The sequence below is a fragment of the Pieris rapae genome, chromosome 4 (assembly GCF_905147795.1).
Source record: "Pieris rapae chromosome 4, ilPieRapa1.1, whole genome shotgun sequence".
Lineage (NCBI taxonomy): Eukaryota > Metazoa > Arthropoda > Insecta > Lepidoptera > Pieridae > Pieris > Pieris rapae.
Window position 1 is genome coordinate 8,329,083 of NC_059512.1, and position 16,010 is coordinate 8,345,092.

General features: G+C 32.0%; 1 protein-coding gene across 5 annotated transcripts in view; it reads left to right on the forward strand.

Annotated features, from left to right (window-relative positions):
- The window catches only part of LOC111003070 (collagen alpha-1(XVIII) chain), a 64,724-nt gene that overhangs the window by 25,899 nt on the left and 22,815 nt on the right, over window positions 1-16,010 (forward strand). For all 5 annotated transcript variants that reach the window (XM_045627936.1, XM_045627938.1, XM_045627940.1 and 2 more), the window contains exons 2-3: window positions 5,485-5,534; window positions 5,864-6,390. In XM_045627936.1, the coding sequence (XP_045483892.1) occupies window positions 5,485-5,534; window positions 5,864-6,390 (577 nt within the window). The remainder of the gene's footprint in view (window positions 1-5,484; window positions 5,535-5,863; window positions 6,391-16,010) is intronic.

Consider the following 16,010-nt stretch of genomic DNA (forward strand, 5'->3'; position numbering starts at 1 on the left):
CATCAGCGCCACCTAAAAATTACATCATTTTTGTTATTATAACGTTAAATTAACATAACTTCATCGAAAGTAAGAGCGCATCCATTACTTTCGACACAACATTAGTTCATTTTTTTTTTTTTTACATAGCAAGAGCGTCTCCATTGCTATCAACAGTAAGAGTGACTCCATTACTGTACATCACACTAAGCAAGAGCGACTCCATTGCTTTAACAGTAAGAGCGACTCCATTACTGTACATCACACTAAGCAAGAGCGAATCCATTGCTATTGATAGTAAGAGCGACTCCATTACTATCACACAAGACTCCCGCAGGTCTTTACCAAAATAGGTACTACCTATATGATAAGCAGTCCTAATAAAATTACAGTTCTCTCAAACATTTATCAACATACATAAGTTTTGAAAAGGCAAGTAAAAATTACTTACTCTCAAAGAATGCGGCACACACATCAGGGGTCCATTCCCCGCGCCAGGGCAACATGTATTCCGCGGCAGCTTTACCATAAGAACCAGCGACTAATTTTAGTTCATATCTGTCCTGCGACAACGTCGCTAAAACCACATATGGTCCGCGCATACAGGAGTCTAGCTTACCAACAGCTTGGCACAAATGCAAAATCGCCGCCATTGAAATGCACACCCTTGCGAGTCAACCTCGCAATGCACGATGTCTTCATATCTTGACCATAGTCTGAAAGTTACATTTTTTTTTTTTTTAAATTAATGGAAAAGCCTGCCTGGGTCCCTTACCCTTACCCCCATCTCTGACACATCATGTAATGTACCTAAACCCTCTTCTATTGTTTTACTAGGTAATAATACGTCATATACACAATTACAACACACAAGGGCTCTGCCTAATCTATGTAAAATCGTAACGTATTTGATATAATTCGTTGATATACAACCTGTGCATTACCTAATTCTTATGGCATCTTTATGTACTCATAATGACCCTCAGGTGTTACGAATCTCGGGAGTGGTGTCGATTTTTTTATTTAATTTTATCTGGTGAAAGCCAGTAGCCATATCAAGGCAAATATAATAGGTAGCTTTATCTAGCCAATCAATATGGTCCTCAATTAACGGAAGCGGGTATTCCAACTGCCTTTGAGTTTTAAGTTTAAAGTCGACACAAAGCCTATCTGAATCGCTTTTTTTCTTTACAAATCTCTATCTCTAATTATTTATTGATTCAACACATCTTTTATGATATCTCTAACGCGTAATTTTTCATCATACGACATTTCATAAGGGCGGTAAACTATAACTAATTTAGCCTACCGCTCGACTCGGAACGCTGTCGAACAAAACAGTCCTCCGTTTTATGTCCTACCTTCTTACAAAATGTGCAAATAATTTTGATATTAGAAAACTGCCTTTTTTCTAAACTTGAATTGTTTGTAGATTGAGTCTCTGGTGCGGTTTCATACTTAGTTTTTTTTTAGGACACAAAATTTGTATATGACCAATTTCCCTACATGAAACATGAACAGTTAATATTAGACTGAAAATTATCTCGTTTTCCGAAATTATCTCGCAAATTTGGCCTTTTAACGTGATTTTGTATTATAGAGCGCGGTTCTAGGGGCTTGGTATATAATGAGAGGAATTTAACTAAGCCTTCCGATGATAAATTAGTACAAGTCGCGGCGGCGCGAACTTGTGGGTCCTTAATACCCCGAATAACTACTGCGACAATTAAATTTTCACTCATTCCTCGTATAACACGCAATACATGAGATAACTATCAGAGTCTGTTGTCATTACGTCGAATAAAATATTTGCTAAGTCGCTACGGAAAAAGCTATTTAAATTCTCTCAACTAAGCCACTCATTTAGCCACACTTTAGCATCCCCTTTCAAACAGTATCCAATCAGAGATACACACTCACGGTCATCCCAATAATTAGACAACCGCGCAGTCTTCCTGCTCACACCATATATCGAAATATTTGAAAGACGGATCAAAATTAGAAATATAAATGGAGTTAGATCTTACCAGAATTGTGCTCAACGCACTTACTAGTTTGTCGGTCACCTGATTAAGTACCAGATCAGTGCTTGACTCGCATGCGCTGCTTGAACTTGGCACCGGAGCGTTCTCAGTACCATTGTGCGAACCGTCAGTACCAGGTGGTAACGAGTGTCACTTAAGGAAGAAAGCAGCAAATCCGATGGTGTTGCGCATGTCGGTGCAAAGGGCCGATCCCCTCGCGGTGGTGTTGCTGAGCACTGTTGTGGTGACACCACTGGTGGACATAGCTCAGTCGCTTGCGTCGGTTGACGGTTTAATATCGACTGTAACGTTTCTTCAAGCCCAGAGACGGGCACACCGTCATTTTTTACGTGTTCACCGCCTACCCTCCATTATTTTTATTAAACGTATAACACTCGCGTTTCAAACTGACTAAAATAAAACCACGTGGGCGTTAATTTAAACTAATCAGAAATGAGAACGAATCCCACTACTGAAGTTAGAAATTAACAAATAAAATTACTAAACATAACCAAATTAGATTACACAACGAATAACCACAAATTCAACAACAATAGTAACGTCCTATATCTAGTGCGAGCGTCGAAGAAGTGCGCCCGACCATACAGCGCGCCGTGCTTATATAGCCTGAAAACCAGTTTAGTCCAGTAAACCCCACTGCTACACGTCACTTGACTTTTTACAGCTTATTCTATTATAATACGAAAGATACACTAATAGTACATAGGGTTTCTTCACCTTCATGGCGAGTTGTAAATGCGACAGTGACGGGTCCGCTTAAGCCGGAAAGAAAACATTTAATCTTTAACAGATTTGACGCAGAGATTTTATAGTTTCATTAATTAATTTTACTGTTCATTAAGTATCGGTAATATCGAATTGTTTCTAACCGCAGATTGTAGATGTCGCTGTATAGAAAGACAACTTCTCTCCATCGTGTTTTATTTGTACTTACGAATAAAACATTGCGTACTATTTAAAATTCGGTCGAAAATATAATGTTAAAATGCTTAGTACGTAAATAAATCTTCTTTAAAAACACAATATACTAAAATTATCTTATTACACTCTATTTTATGAAAACGGCCCGAGATTTCCTTTTTTAAAGCAGGTTGACGATGTTATTACGAGAACCAGATTGGCGTAAGTGATATTAAAGACCCGTTACTTAGTAATAAGCCTATATTTTAGCGACGAAGCAGGTTTTATTCGTTTAACTTTATATCAACGAAGCTTGTTGCGTTCTATTAGTAGTTATTAAAGTATAATGTATTTTTATTTAATATATACAATGACATTTTATAATTATTATTTTCTTAACAGTGGTCAGCTTCTTTATTAAACCTAATTCTAATTGTTACTACATTTAACTATGCATTACAAAGATCACGTCCAGTACCATACTGATACCTGATCTGATACCATTTAAAAAGTTATTGGAATAATAGGACGCCGAATATTACAAAAAAACATGAAATTGTTATTGAATTTAACAATAGATCTAAATTGTATATTACAGATATTGCTAACATCGTAGGCATGGTGGAAGGGTATTTTTAGCCAAATCATTGGGAGCTCATTATATATTAATATCTTTAAACGAGCAAACGTATATAATATATATAATTGGAATTTCGGAATCGGCTCCAACGATTTTCATGAAATTTAGCATACGGGGGGTTTCGTGGGCGATAAATCTATCTAGGAATCATTTCTAGAAAATGTATTTTTTTCATCATTTTATTAGTATGTAATTCGTACTTAAATATAATTTCCAAAAACACAATTTATAAAAATAAAAAATACCGAGCAAAGCAGTCATCCAGGTACTATAATATTATATAAGTGTTTATAATAAGACTACATCAATTTAACAAGTCCTGTACATAATATGTAATCAAGGCACCTAAGGTAATTACGCGATAGAAGCGTTCATCAAACCTCATATGAATATCTAATTTAATATGTGTTAAATATCTACACTGTCATATTCAAGCGCTTTCCTGATGGGGCCAGGGAATATTCGACTCCAATAACATGTGATCTAGTAATGAAGAAACACACTAGTAGTCTATACTACTACTACTATATGGTTCACAGTGTCATCTAGAACAATAAGAAGAAGAAAGAACACTTATATAAACTGGCACCTTGGCATAAATAGATTTCCACATACATCAAAAATTACATTTTGATAGCACGATGGATGCTCGTAATTATATACTTCTAAGAAAATAATGTTATACATTTTAGTTTTAATGATATATATATACGCGTTTCGACTTATAAGCAAAGTTTAAAAATATCGAAAATATTAAGCTGTACAACACTATTCAGGTGAAAGATGCGTTGAAAAGATAGCCAATTTGCAATTTAAATAAAATTCAGGGTAGGTATTTCGATCTGTTTCTGGACCAATCATGATTATTGAGGTGTCAAAAGGTCTTCTCATGAAAGAGGACCTCATAGAATCACATAAGGGTCCGCAAAGGTGGTAAGCTTATTTAAAATGACTTCTACCAAACTGCAAATCTTATGCATTAGTTAATTTAGTATTTCTTCTTTCTTTCTTCTCTGATTTTTTTAAAGTAGTAGTTATAAATTCTTAGTATTATTTGTTCCTTTAAATGTCAAATTTCAGTTTTTTTAATTTTATTCCTTTGTTTTTTTTAATGTATCTTTGTCTTTTAATGCGCTTGCTTGTTTTTCTGTTTTTTATACATAAATTGTTTATCTATGTAATCTGTTTTGGCTTTCTGTATTGTCTTAGTATTTTGTAATATAATATGTATAAGTATAAGCTGTTAGATTACTTATAATTAAATAAATAAATAAATTATGAACTTCCGAGCCGCACCCATCTGTGAATAATAATAACATGATAATTGTGCATGATAATCATAACTAAAGATGTCTAACGAAGGTAAATTAGTACAACTTGAGAAATTTAACACAGTTATAGGATATGGAAATCATATGTTCAAATTCCTGTACCAGGTTTCTAAAGTTTAAAATTATTATTGAGATTAAATAGTGCGATTAAATATATTTTTTATAATGACTTTATTTATAACCATTTTTCATTTGGGTTTAAATAATAAAAGCTTTGATGTTAAAAACGTAATTCTATATATTAGTTATGTATAAATCTTCTGACCCGTGTTGGCCTAGTGGTTTCAGTAAATCTCATCTCTGAGGTCGTGGGTTCGATCCCCGGCTGTGCACCAATGGGCTTTCTTTCTATATGCGCATGTAACACTTGCTTGTACGGTGAAGAAAATCATCGTGAAAGAGCCGACGTGTCTAAAACCCAAAAAATCGATGGCCGCGGCGTGTGTCAGGCACTGGAGGCTTCTCACCTACTTATTAGATTGACAAATGATCATGAAATAGATTCAGAAATCTGAGGCCAAGACCTAAAGAGGTTGTAGCGCCATTGATTTTTTTATGTCTTATATATAATTATGATTTCGTTTTATAGGTACATAGTCATCTGCGGTTTGCTAAACGAATTAGTGAGTTCTTATGAAGGTAAGTGTCTATAATATTTATATAGAATTATATAAAACTTATAATATTTTTGAGTGTTAGATATATATTAAAATTATCGTACCCTATAGGTCACATATTCCAAACTATTTATGTTTCTTAAGATCTTGACATATGTGTATATATAATTTATATCTTAATATATGTCTTAGTAAATTTCAATATAATTATGTCCTAGCTAATTATTTTTAAAACAAGATAAGTTTCAACTAATTTATTAAATTAAAAATGATGTTTTTTTATAAAATTAATATAGCCTTATCGCGAAGTATAATTTATTATTAATTAGATTATGGTGTTATTTATTCCAGAGGAATTCAATATACTAAATAACTTTAGGAACCTTAAAAATTCAACCGATGTTTTTGACCTTGTAACCGGAAATGATGGCTTCGATGCAATTCAAATCAAGGCGAAAGAGACGATAGCGATAGCGGTGAAAGATTTTAATCCACCGCTGAAAACGCTTACAATACCATACAACTTCCAAGCGACCTTTAAATTGGACTTAGAGTATAAAGCGTGGTGTATTTTTTCCATTGTCACAAATGGTATCACCAACATAGCTCTATGCTTTGATATTTCTTCAGAAGGTACTATAAGAATATACATAGAAGGACAGGGTATAATCAATCAAGGACGGTTTGTAGACAACATGAACGATACCGATTGGATTGACGTTTTTATTCGAATCGAAATGAATAAAGTAATAATTTACGCGAAATGTGAGGAGTTGGAAGAAATATTTGAGGATGATTCTATACAAGATATCGAGTTTCAGGACGATTCGATTTTATATTTGGGTAAATATACCGAGCAGGATGAAAAGACTTATAAGGTTTGTATCCAATTTTTGCTTAAATTAATTAATAATGTGCAGTAATTGAAGTAGGTACTATTTTGTCTCTTTCTGCCAAATTGTGTCTAGAGTGTAATGAAAAGAGAAAGATGGGTTCCAGTAGAAACGATGCGCAATTAGACTATGTTATCTATATTAATAGAATAGATTTTTTTATTACTTAATCATTTCACATATATAAGAAATATGTGAAATGCTTGAAGTGTATATCTTATGAATTATACTTTATCTATATATAATCACCCCTAGTACATTACACCTTGATAAATTCACAATCAGATATTTACATTATCATGTTAGAAATCCCATAAATACATCTCTCGTTTTACAGATATATTTGTACCTTTTCTTCATCTGTAAATGTATCCTCTTATATATCTCGTTAATATCATGAGTATGAAGTTTGAAATAATCATGAGTTCATAAGTATACATGTTTACCTAAATGAATAAAGATATTTTGATTTGATTTGAATACATGGTAGATAACACCGAGTAAATATTGACTTAACCTTATTAGTCGTAAATTCTAAAGTGCTTTTTTGATAATTTCAAAAATAATGAAAATGGAAATTTAGCACTGGAATGTATTTCCTAAATGCTTGTAAAAGCTTTTAATTTAATACCGTTAATAGTTTCACGATGAAACATTCATATGTACGTACAATATAGTTATCACAAAATTTCCATATTGTGAATAGTTAATTAATAATGCAATCTGTGCGTATACAAGTGCAAATGATATTCGCTTGTAAATAACTAAATTCAATCTCATGTAAGGATCCGTTTACAATGCGATGTTTGTCAAAATACAAAAACTTAAGGTGTAAAACCATTCGTAGGCTTGTCTTAGCTAGTAGATGAAAAATCGTATAATATGTTTTTTTTATAGAACAGGGGCAAACGGGCTGGAGGCTCACCTGATGTTAAGTGATACCGCTGCTCATGGACACTCGATGCTAGAGGGCTCGAGAGTGCGTTGCCGGCCTTTTAATTGGCATCTTTCTATATATTAAGATGTGAGCAGTGTTGACCAATATTTTTGACTCTCACCCTAAGGTATCGATCCACGGCTGTGCACCAATTGACTTTCCATGTGCGCATTTAACGTACGTGTTGCAAAGGAAAACCTCGGAAGGAACTTGACATATCTCATACTCAAAATGTCGATGGCGTATCAGCCAGAGACGGCAGATAGGTGATCTGTGACTCACCTAGAAAAACAAATTACATAAATTTGTCATAATAATTATTATTATTATAGCAAAAATGGCATAAAACAGATACAGAAATCTGAGGCCCGGAAGGCTGCAGCGCCACTGGGTGTTTATCAATTTAATTTATAAAAGTTATCTTATCGATTCATTTAGGAATGTTTTTTAAATATTTTACCCCACAACTGGTTGGTGAGATTCCGTGAAAGCCTGAATTTTTAAAGTTAATAATGCAATGTTCCAAACAACGACAGAACGTCAAAATGTTACTGTCCTGAATACAAGGTCCTTATGGTTTACTATATAATACAATTGTAAATATATTCCTGCACTTCTTTTGTTACATTCGCCCATAGGCTGATCAAAGACCAAATCTCCTAATGATTATATTACGTTAACTGTTCCATGATACGAATAGTTAGTACTTTCACACCATGCTAGCTTAGTTAATTTCGATATCTGTAGTATAATAATAATATAATAAATTAAAATTCTGTTTTGAAATTGACATAATGTACACGCCCTTTATCGCTAATGTAGTTGAATGTCTGATATTAAATCAGCCGTTATGAGTTCATTAAGCTTTCCTTTTAGGTAACACGTGTTTTTGATTTATAGTATTGTGTAAATTAATTTTTGAGGGAAACTCTTCATAGTCTGTGAACATAAAATGTTCTTGTTGATTTTTTTGTATGATAATATATACAATCACGATGTATACATACTACACTATAGCATATTTGAGCTGATTGAATACTTGTTGTCAATACCTTCAGAGAAAATTTTACTTTGATATAACAAACAGTAGATTATGAGCAACAAATTATTATCTAACACAAAACGCCTATTCAGACGGTAATTGATCAGAAATTCAGGCGACAAATAATTATCAATCTTGTATTAATTATATCAATTAAATATATTTCTTATTTAAAAAAAAATTAGATGATCATGATCTTAAAACAAAGAATAAAAAGCGTTTGTGTACACACATATATACTCACATATACACGCGTTATAAGGTGTAATTCTATGCCGTAACTAGATCTTTGAAAGATAAGATAAGAATATGTTTTCATAAGATTTTTGAAATCTTTTCAAAAATTTTCTTTCGCCTTTCGTTGTAGAAAAAAAATATATATTTAAATATATAATGTATAATATTATACTATAATATATAACTTAAAAATTCAAAGTTTCAACAATACTTGTTATAATTTAGAATTTGTGTTCCAAATTAACCTCATCGACTTATACAACTTATAGATGAAGCACATGTAATTAAATAACACACAGGCAAAATTGCATTCTGCTTAAAATAAGTTCCGTATACCATCTAGTATTTAACAAGGCATTTTTCTGCGTCATTTTAAGTGTGTCCCATGAGTAGCCATTGCGTCTGACGTTCAACGATAAAAATGTCATTTAGCTGCGCTTGGAACAACTTTAAAAATTTCATTTCACTTTTGTTGTGATTGTCAGGTAAAATCAAATTTTACGTAATAAGTGCTTTAAAACTGCGGCGATTTATTTTACTTTGATTATCCCAGAAAGTACAATCTACGACGAGAATCTTTGGTTTCCCCGATTTAACAAATCAGCCTTAACGTAACAAAAATTAAATTTTAAATCAAATATTACCTTATAAATATTATTATTTATTATAATTTCCCTAAAATGAAGGAACCTTCTGAGTGGATGAGAAGCGTCATTAAAACCGTATATGGAGTTTGTAATGGAGCATTTATATGTATTTATGTTATTTAAATATAGTAAATAAATAAAAACCTAAAAAATTATGTCCCTAGCATAGGTTTAAATGTTGCTCCTTACAAGTCAAGTCAAACGATGTACATAGCATGTTAAGTTTTGAGCAATGTTGGCCTATTGGATAGAGGTGCTACTAAAGATCGCGCCTTTCTATGACTGTTCTGCTATGCTCAGACAAAATTTTCGAGAGAAAACTGGCACGAATAAGGCAAAGATTCAGAAAAAAATTTAGCTTATTTTTTTACATTTTGTTACGTAAATTTCTATTTTTATTAAAAATAAAATACGTTTATTATGGCACATACTAAACACAGGTATCACTTATTCCACGTCATTAAATTTGAACCTGTAGGCATCTCTACGCATCGACAAAGAAGACAGAGGGTGTAGGCCGAGAGTAAAAAACTCTCGGTAGTCATTTAAAAAAGCAAATCATCAAACAACACATATTTTAAAACTAATGTAGCAAATTGATTATTAATATCTAATTAATTAATCATTATTATTTGAATGTCATGTACCAAACTGTGTTTGCAAGTACAGCATATGCTTAATAACATTCATGACCAAATGCAAACTTGTGGATCAACTAGGTTTTTTTAAGTAGCATTTGTATGAAACTTTTAAATAGCCTAAGGACTTAATTTAAATTAATATTAGTAAAGCGGCCGTGAATAATTTATTAACTTCTTGGACGTACAGTTCTTCCCTACAGTTTAACAGAACATCAAATCATAAAGTTTTTAGCAAAATCTAAGAAAATTAAAGGAATATTTTTATGCCAGCAATGAGCACAATTTGCAAGCGTCTCAGCTCAAAGAAAATCCAATTTCTACTGCGTTTCTACGATTCCTTATTTGTGGCTTGCTTTGAATAGGACAATGTAAAATGTCTCATACAATCAATTGCATTTAGGTCTTTGTTATATGGGAAATTTAATTTAACGTGGTTCGTTGGGTTTAATTAAATTACGACAGTATCTATTTAAATTACGACTTTAAAAATGTAGTATGTATGTACAACAATACACAAATCCGTTCGAATGGGCCGTATTATTCGAAAATCGATTTTTCTAATTTTATGACTGTGCTAGTTATGCCCTTTAACTAAACAAATGTATAATGGTGGCTTCGTATATTTTTTTGGATATTTATATAAATACTGGCGAACTCGGACAAGCGTTGCTGTGGCTAAGGTTTTTGTTATATTACATAGTAGTAAACTATTCAAGGGAAACAGTAGGAGAACTTATGTGAAAGGTAGATTGAGTGAACGTTGGTAGTTTTAACACAGCGCCATCTGTTATCATTGTATCAAATAATAAACATATATTTGAAATAAAATAATATTGCGGGCATAAATTGAAATATAAGCTATTCTATCATTAAAATCAGATCAAACTGTACACCGTGTGCTTATTTGATATGGAACATAAGTATGTGATACCATGATGATCTTTATTCCAAAATAAACTTATTTTATTTTATTACAATTGACTTAAACAACACAATGGCAAATATATTAATTACTCTACAAAATGACCAAGTAATTCTCACCAATTGTGTATGCAGTACAGTATGCGGAGTTAGAGAAACTTTTTATAACCGAACTCAACGTCACCGTCAAGCCGTGTTCAGAACTTTTCGTGTCTATTGCATACTTAATTAAGCCTCTAAGTTATCTCAACAAATTGTAGCGACCAACTTCAGGAGATGTAGGTAGGGACTTCGTATCTATCCTAACAAAGTCTACATAGAAAGTTCGTAATTCTCGTCGCAAGGCATAAGACAAAGCGTGTAACGTAAAATATGTTTTATTTAGGGACCTAATTCAAATATAGAACACATTGAATGGCACTATGAGGTCTTTCTGCGTCAGGCATAGATCAACACATCGATTTTGATTGACACTGAGTTTAAATAAAATTTAGCAGTTCCAAAGGTAGTGGGTATTATTGATTAAAATATAATTGTGTACTTCGTATTTTATTTATTTAATTCAGATTTGTACATATGTAAGAATTTTGTGGTCAAATGAAACCACTCAGTTAACAGTACTCATATTTTACATAGTTGATGACATAAGGCGTACGTGATTGTATGCAATTCCGTCATCAGTATACCATATTATATTTTATTATGACCACCTACTTGTACGAGCCGAGATTGTAAATTTTTCATGCGATTACCTATATCTTAAAAATAAAGCTTCCAATTTATTAGATTTATTGAGCATTAAATTAATTTACATCAAATCGTTTATTTAAAGCAGGTTGTATTAAAATATTATTACAACGCACTTTTTCATCGAAAAACCCACGTATTATCAGAGTAAATATGATATTATTATTTTCTTGTTTGATATATCTTTGATGTATGGTTGTGAATTAAATAATTCTCATATACCTACTATATATAATAGTAATTATAGTAAAACGCGACTTAATTCTGCAATTATCGTTAATATGTTATACGTTTATATTATGTTTATATGTGTGTAAAAGCAAGATACATAATATATACAATACTTTCATTACAAAAAAAGGTTTTGGTAATTATCATAATTTTATCATATATTATTGAAATCACTATATTTCTTAGAATCTCTGAGTAAGAACAGATAATTATACATAATATCAGAGCAGATACGATAAGAAAGAAATTCCAAAAATAACTATACAATTTTTCAAACATATATTTTATAATACAGCAAAGGTGTTTTTGTGTTTAATACACAGTAGGTATGTTATCTATAAAAAAGTATATTCATTTTTGTCAAGTATTATCAAATTCATATAAATTGTTCATAAGGGGTCTCAACAACTGGTTACAATTAAGTTCAATGTGATTTCTATACTCTTTGTTAAAATTATTATTTATTAATTAAATGACGCTGACTGCCGCCCGTAACATAAACCTTTTTCATCTAAAATACCGAATGGCGGTTAGGGACTCTTTAAGGATTTGAGCGAGGTTCCTGAAGTCCGTTTCGTTTTTATAACAACTTCCTAAAGAGAAGCTTTAAAATTCTTTAACTCTTGTATCGGCGTACCTTCGGGAGGGAATTGGAAGTATATAAACAATTCCAATACTTTTCGTTCGTACGTTTCGAAATATTTTACAATTTGGAGGAGCTTAGTACAACTTAGTACTTGTTTGAACGAGGTTATATTGGAATTTAACTTTGGAAGCAATGAAGATTTTGTTTGATAATTATATTTTGTTTGAAATATGTTTAATATTTATACAAGTTTGTAACTACCTATGTCTCAGTATTTGGTATCTAGACTGTCTTTTGTTACTAGTACATCGTAACATGCTTAGACGAAAGAATAGTTTTAAAATTAGAACACTGTCTTTTCAATAATTGATAGTCAACCAGCATGCTTGAGAATTTTGCAAAATTGTTATAATTTTACATAAATCAACGCGTATTAATTCAGTACTGTATTTTGAAGTGAAACTTCTTTACCCACGCTTGACTTGGGGAGTAAGCTGGCGAACGCGTGACGTAAGCGTTACAAAAAGTGTGATCGGGCAAGGCAAACGGAAGTTGAGTGGGGGATATAAGCAAGATATTTTCTTTCTCTCTTCTTCTCATAGCCAAATACGTTCCGTATATCTAACACACTTCTGTTTTTTTTAATAAGCCTATTATCTCGGTTTTATAATCAATCACAGTAATACTGATTTATCCAATATTGAAAATAATGAATAAAAATAAAAGATCTATGCAAAAATATTAATTTACCAATGAAAACATGTCGTGTGGTAAGCACCCTCGTTTTTTTTATTTAGAACGTTATAGATAACCTGTAAACAGTCGCAGCTTCGATCTCCGGCTGTGCATCAACGGACTTTCAGTCTATGTACGCATTTAACATTTACTCGAACGGTGAAGGAAAGAAAACATAAGAAAACCGGCTTGTTCTACACTCAAAAAGTCCACAGTTTGTGTCAGGCACAGGAGGCTGATGAGATCTTTAAACAGATACAGAAATCTGAGGAAACCTGAAAAGGTTGTAAGGCCACTGATTTGTTTATTTATTTTAATTTTTGTTTTTCAAAAACAATTGAACTTTTACTCAGTCAGTGTTGAAATAAAACTATTTACCCTAATTTATTGGCAAAACATTATAATTCAACATACGTTCGCGAACGTGATCTCATTTTGTATCGAGTATTAAATAAATAATGGAAAAATTAAGCTCCTTTGAAGTCTTAGTAAATTGTATTTTCGTTAGCTATAGCAAGTTGAGCGTGTAAAAATTGAAAACTGATTACTTATTCATATATTCATATTGCGAAAACGATTGTAACTTTATTGAAAATTAATGAAATTTGTTGTAAATCTACTTGGTGGCGGGTACGTTATTTTTTTTTTTATAATAGGGGGAAAAACGAGCCTGCGGGACGCCCACAAAGGCAGTCCTCGCAGCCCTTAGACACCTATTTTTAGTGGGTCCGTTGCCGGCCTTTAAGGGAGGAGTACGCTCGAATTTTGAATTGTTAGAGGTCGTATCTCTCAGGGAAGACCCCCGCCGGTAGTCGATTCCGCAGTTCGCTTGTTCGCAAAAGAAAATGCCTTGAAAAAATGGACTGTGGAAGATTTCCAGCCAGGTAATGGTGGTGAAATTTAGTAATCATACGGAAAAATCTTTTCTTGCTTACCTACTAAAATTTTAAATTGGTAAATGTCCCAGGCAACTTTGGATAGTGTAACACGGTCGGATAGGCTTTGGTAGAATTTAGGCCTACTTCAGTAGGGACAGGTCAAAAGTACCGTGGTAAGTACGTTTATTTTGGAACATAAGATAATCATGGTATCACTTCACTCACAACTACAGTATACGTGGGATGTTTCATATATCAAAACAATTTAAATTAAACACATTTATTTAATATATATAATGCTCGTTGATTGTAATTAAACTTCTGTGAAATCGCTCTACCGGTTTTCGTAAAATTTTGTGAACATATCCGTTAGTTCTGCGAATTGGACACCTATTTTTCATCCCCATGGACCACCCTTGGTCCACCCCAAAATTATTATTTTTATGTTTTAGACCAAATTTTTTGATTTAATTTTTTTGTGATAAAGCATATACATAATATGCATATAACCCTTTATTTTTACCCCTCTACAACTAACCACATGTGTTATAGTACAAAGTTGTTTTTATTGAACTAAAAAAATGTTTTCTAGAAATACTATACATGGCAGAACAATGTTCGCCGGATCAGCTAAAAAAAAGAACTCGATGTTATTTGTGAGATTCGTACTCAATAGGCTATGTGGCGCAAATACACCATATTTATTCAAAAGCAACAGTTAGTATCAGTCGTAATGATATTCATATAAAATTTGCACAAGCAAATATGAGTTCAAAAAACTGCGCAATTGTTATTATCTTAGTATAATATGTGGTCTTGTAATACTTATTACGAGCAAAAAAACGGCATAAAGAGGATTCAAATTGAGATCCTTGAATTTGCCTCAGTTCTCTACCGTGAAATCCTATGATTTACTGAGCTAAAAGCCTTATCGTAATCTTCCACGTCCCTCATATTTCAACCCTAGCTCGCTATTTTCATCGTTTGAATGAGTGCAAAGTACTTGAAAGTTGAATTTTACTTTCGCTGATAGGAACTAAATGTTTAGGTCTACTTTAGAGGACCAAATCCATTTTTATTTTGTTATATAAGCAATTTTGCAATATTTTAAAAATTCTGTATCGTATTGTAAATTATATCATTTAATATTTTGTATCACTTATTTAGGACATAATGTCGCTTGTTGCTGTATGAATAAAGAATCGGTAAAACTCTTGCCATGACCATGCCCTTATATTCGTATCTCAATATGATTTTTTGTAAACAAGTTCTTCTGTGCCTAACAGATCCCATTTAGCGACATTTTATAGAACAAAATATAAAAAATAATAAAAGCTGGTATAATTTAATATTATCATATTTAATATAGTAATTTCTAGTCTTCAAAGTGTAAAATGCTTCACAAGGTAATAAAATAATACTTACGCGATCATAAAATGTTTTAAGCGTGATTTTTAGTGTGAATTTTTTTGATTACTAAATTATTTTATAACCTATTGTTTTAAATTTACAAATACGAACTTTACTTTTACGAATTCTATATTTATCAAATTTGCTAGGTGTTACAAATGTTGTGTATGTTTGTTCATTTACAATATTAATATAACAAACAAATTAAAATTTAACTAACCACGTGGTTAAAATACAATCATTAAACATATATAAAGGAGAAGAGTTATCAATAAACAGTATGCAAGAATTGCAAAATAATAATGCTTATATAACCCTCCATGTAAAAGGCTTACATGCATTAAATTTAATGTGTGATAGGAATACTACCTTTAACACCGTGTAACAAATACTAAAATGGCGTATAAGATATTTATACAGTTGGCACAACATTGTCCATTCTATTGAAATGTTTTAGCTTTGGCTTAAATCACGCACGAGTTAGTATGCATCGAGAACTTAGATGTTCGTATTGAGACTTTTAAAGTTTTAAATCTACTAATACTAAGGATGTGCTAAAAAAGAACTTGCAAACGCGTATATATATAATGACT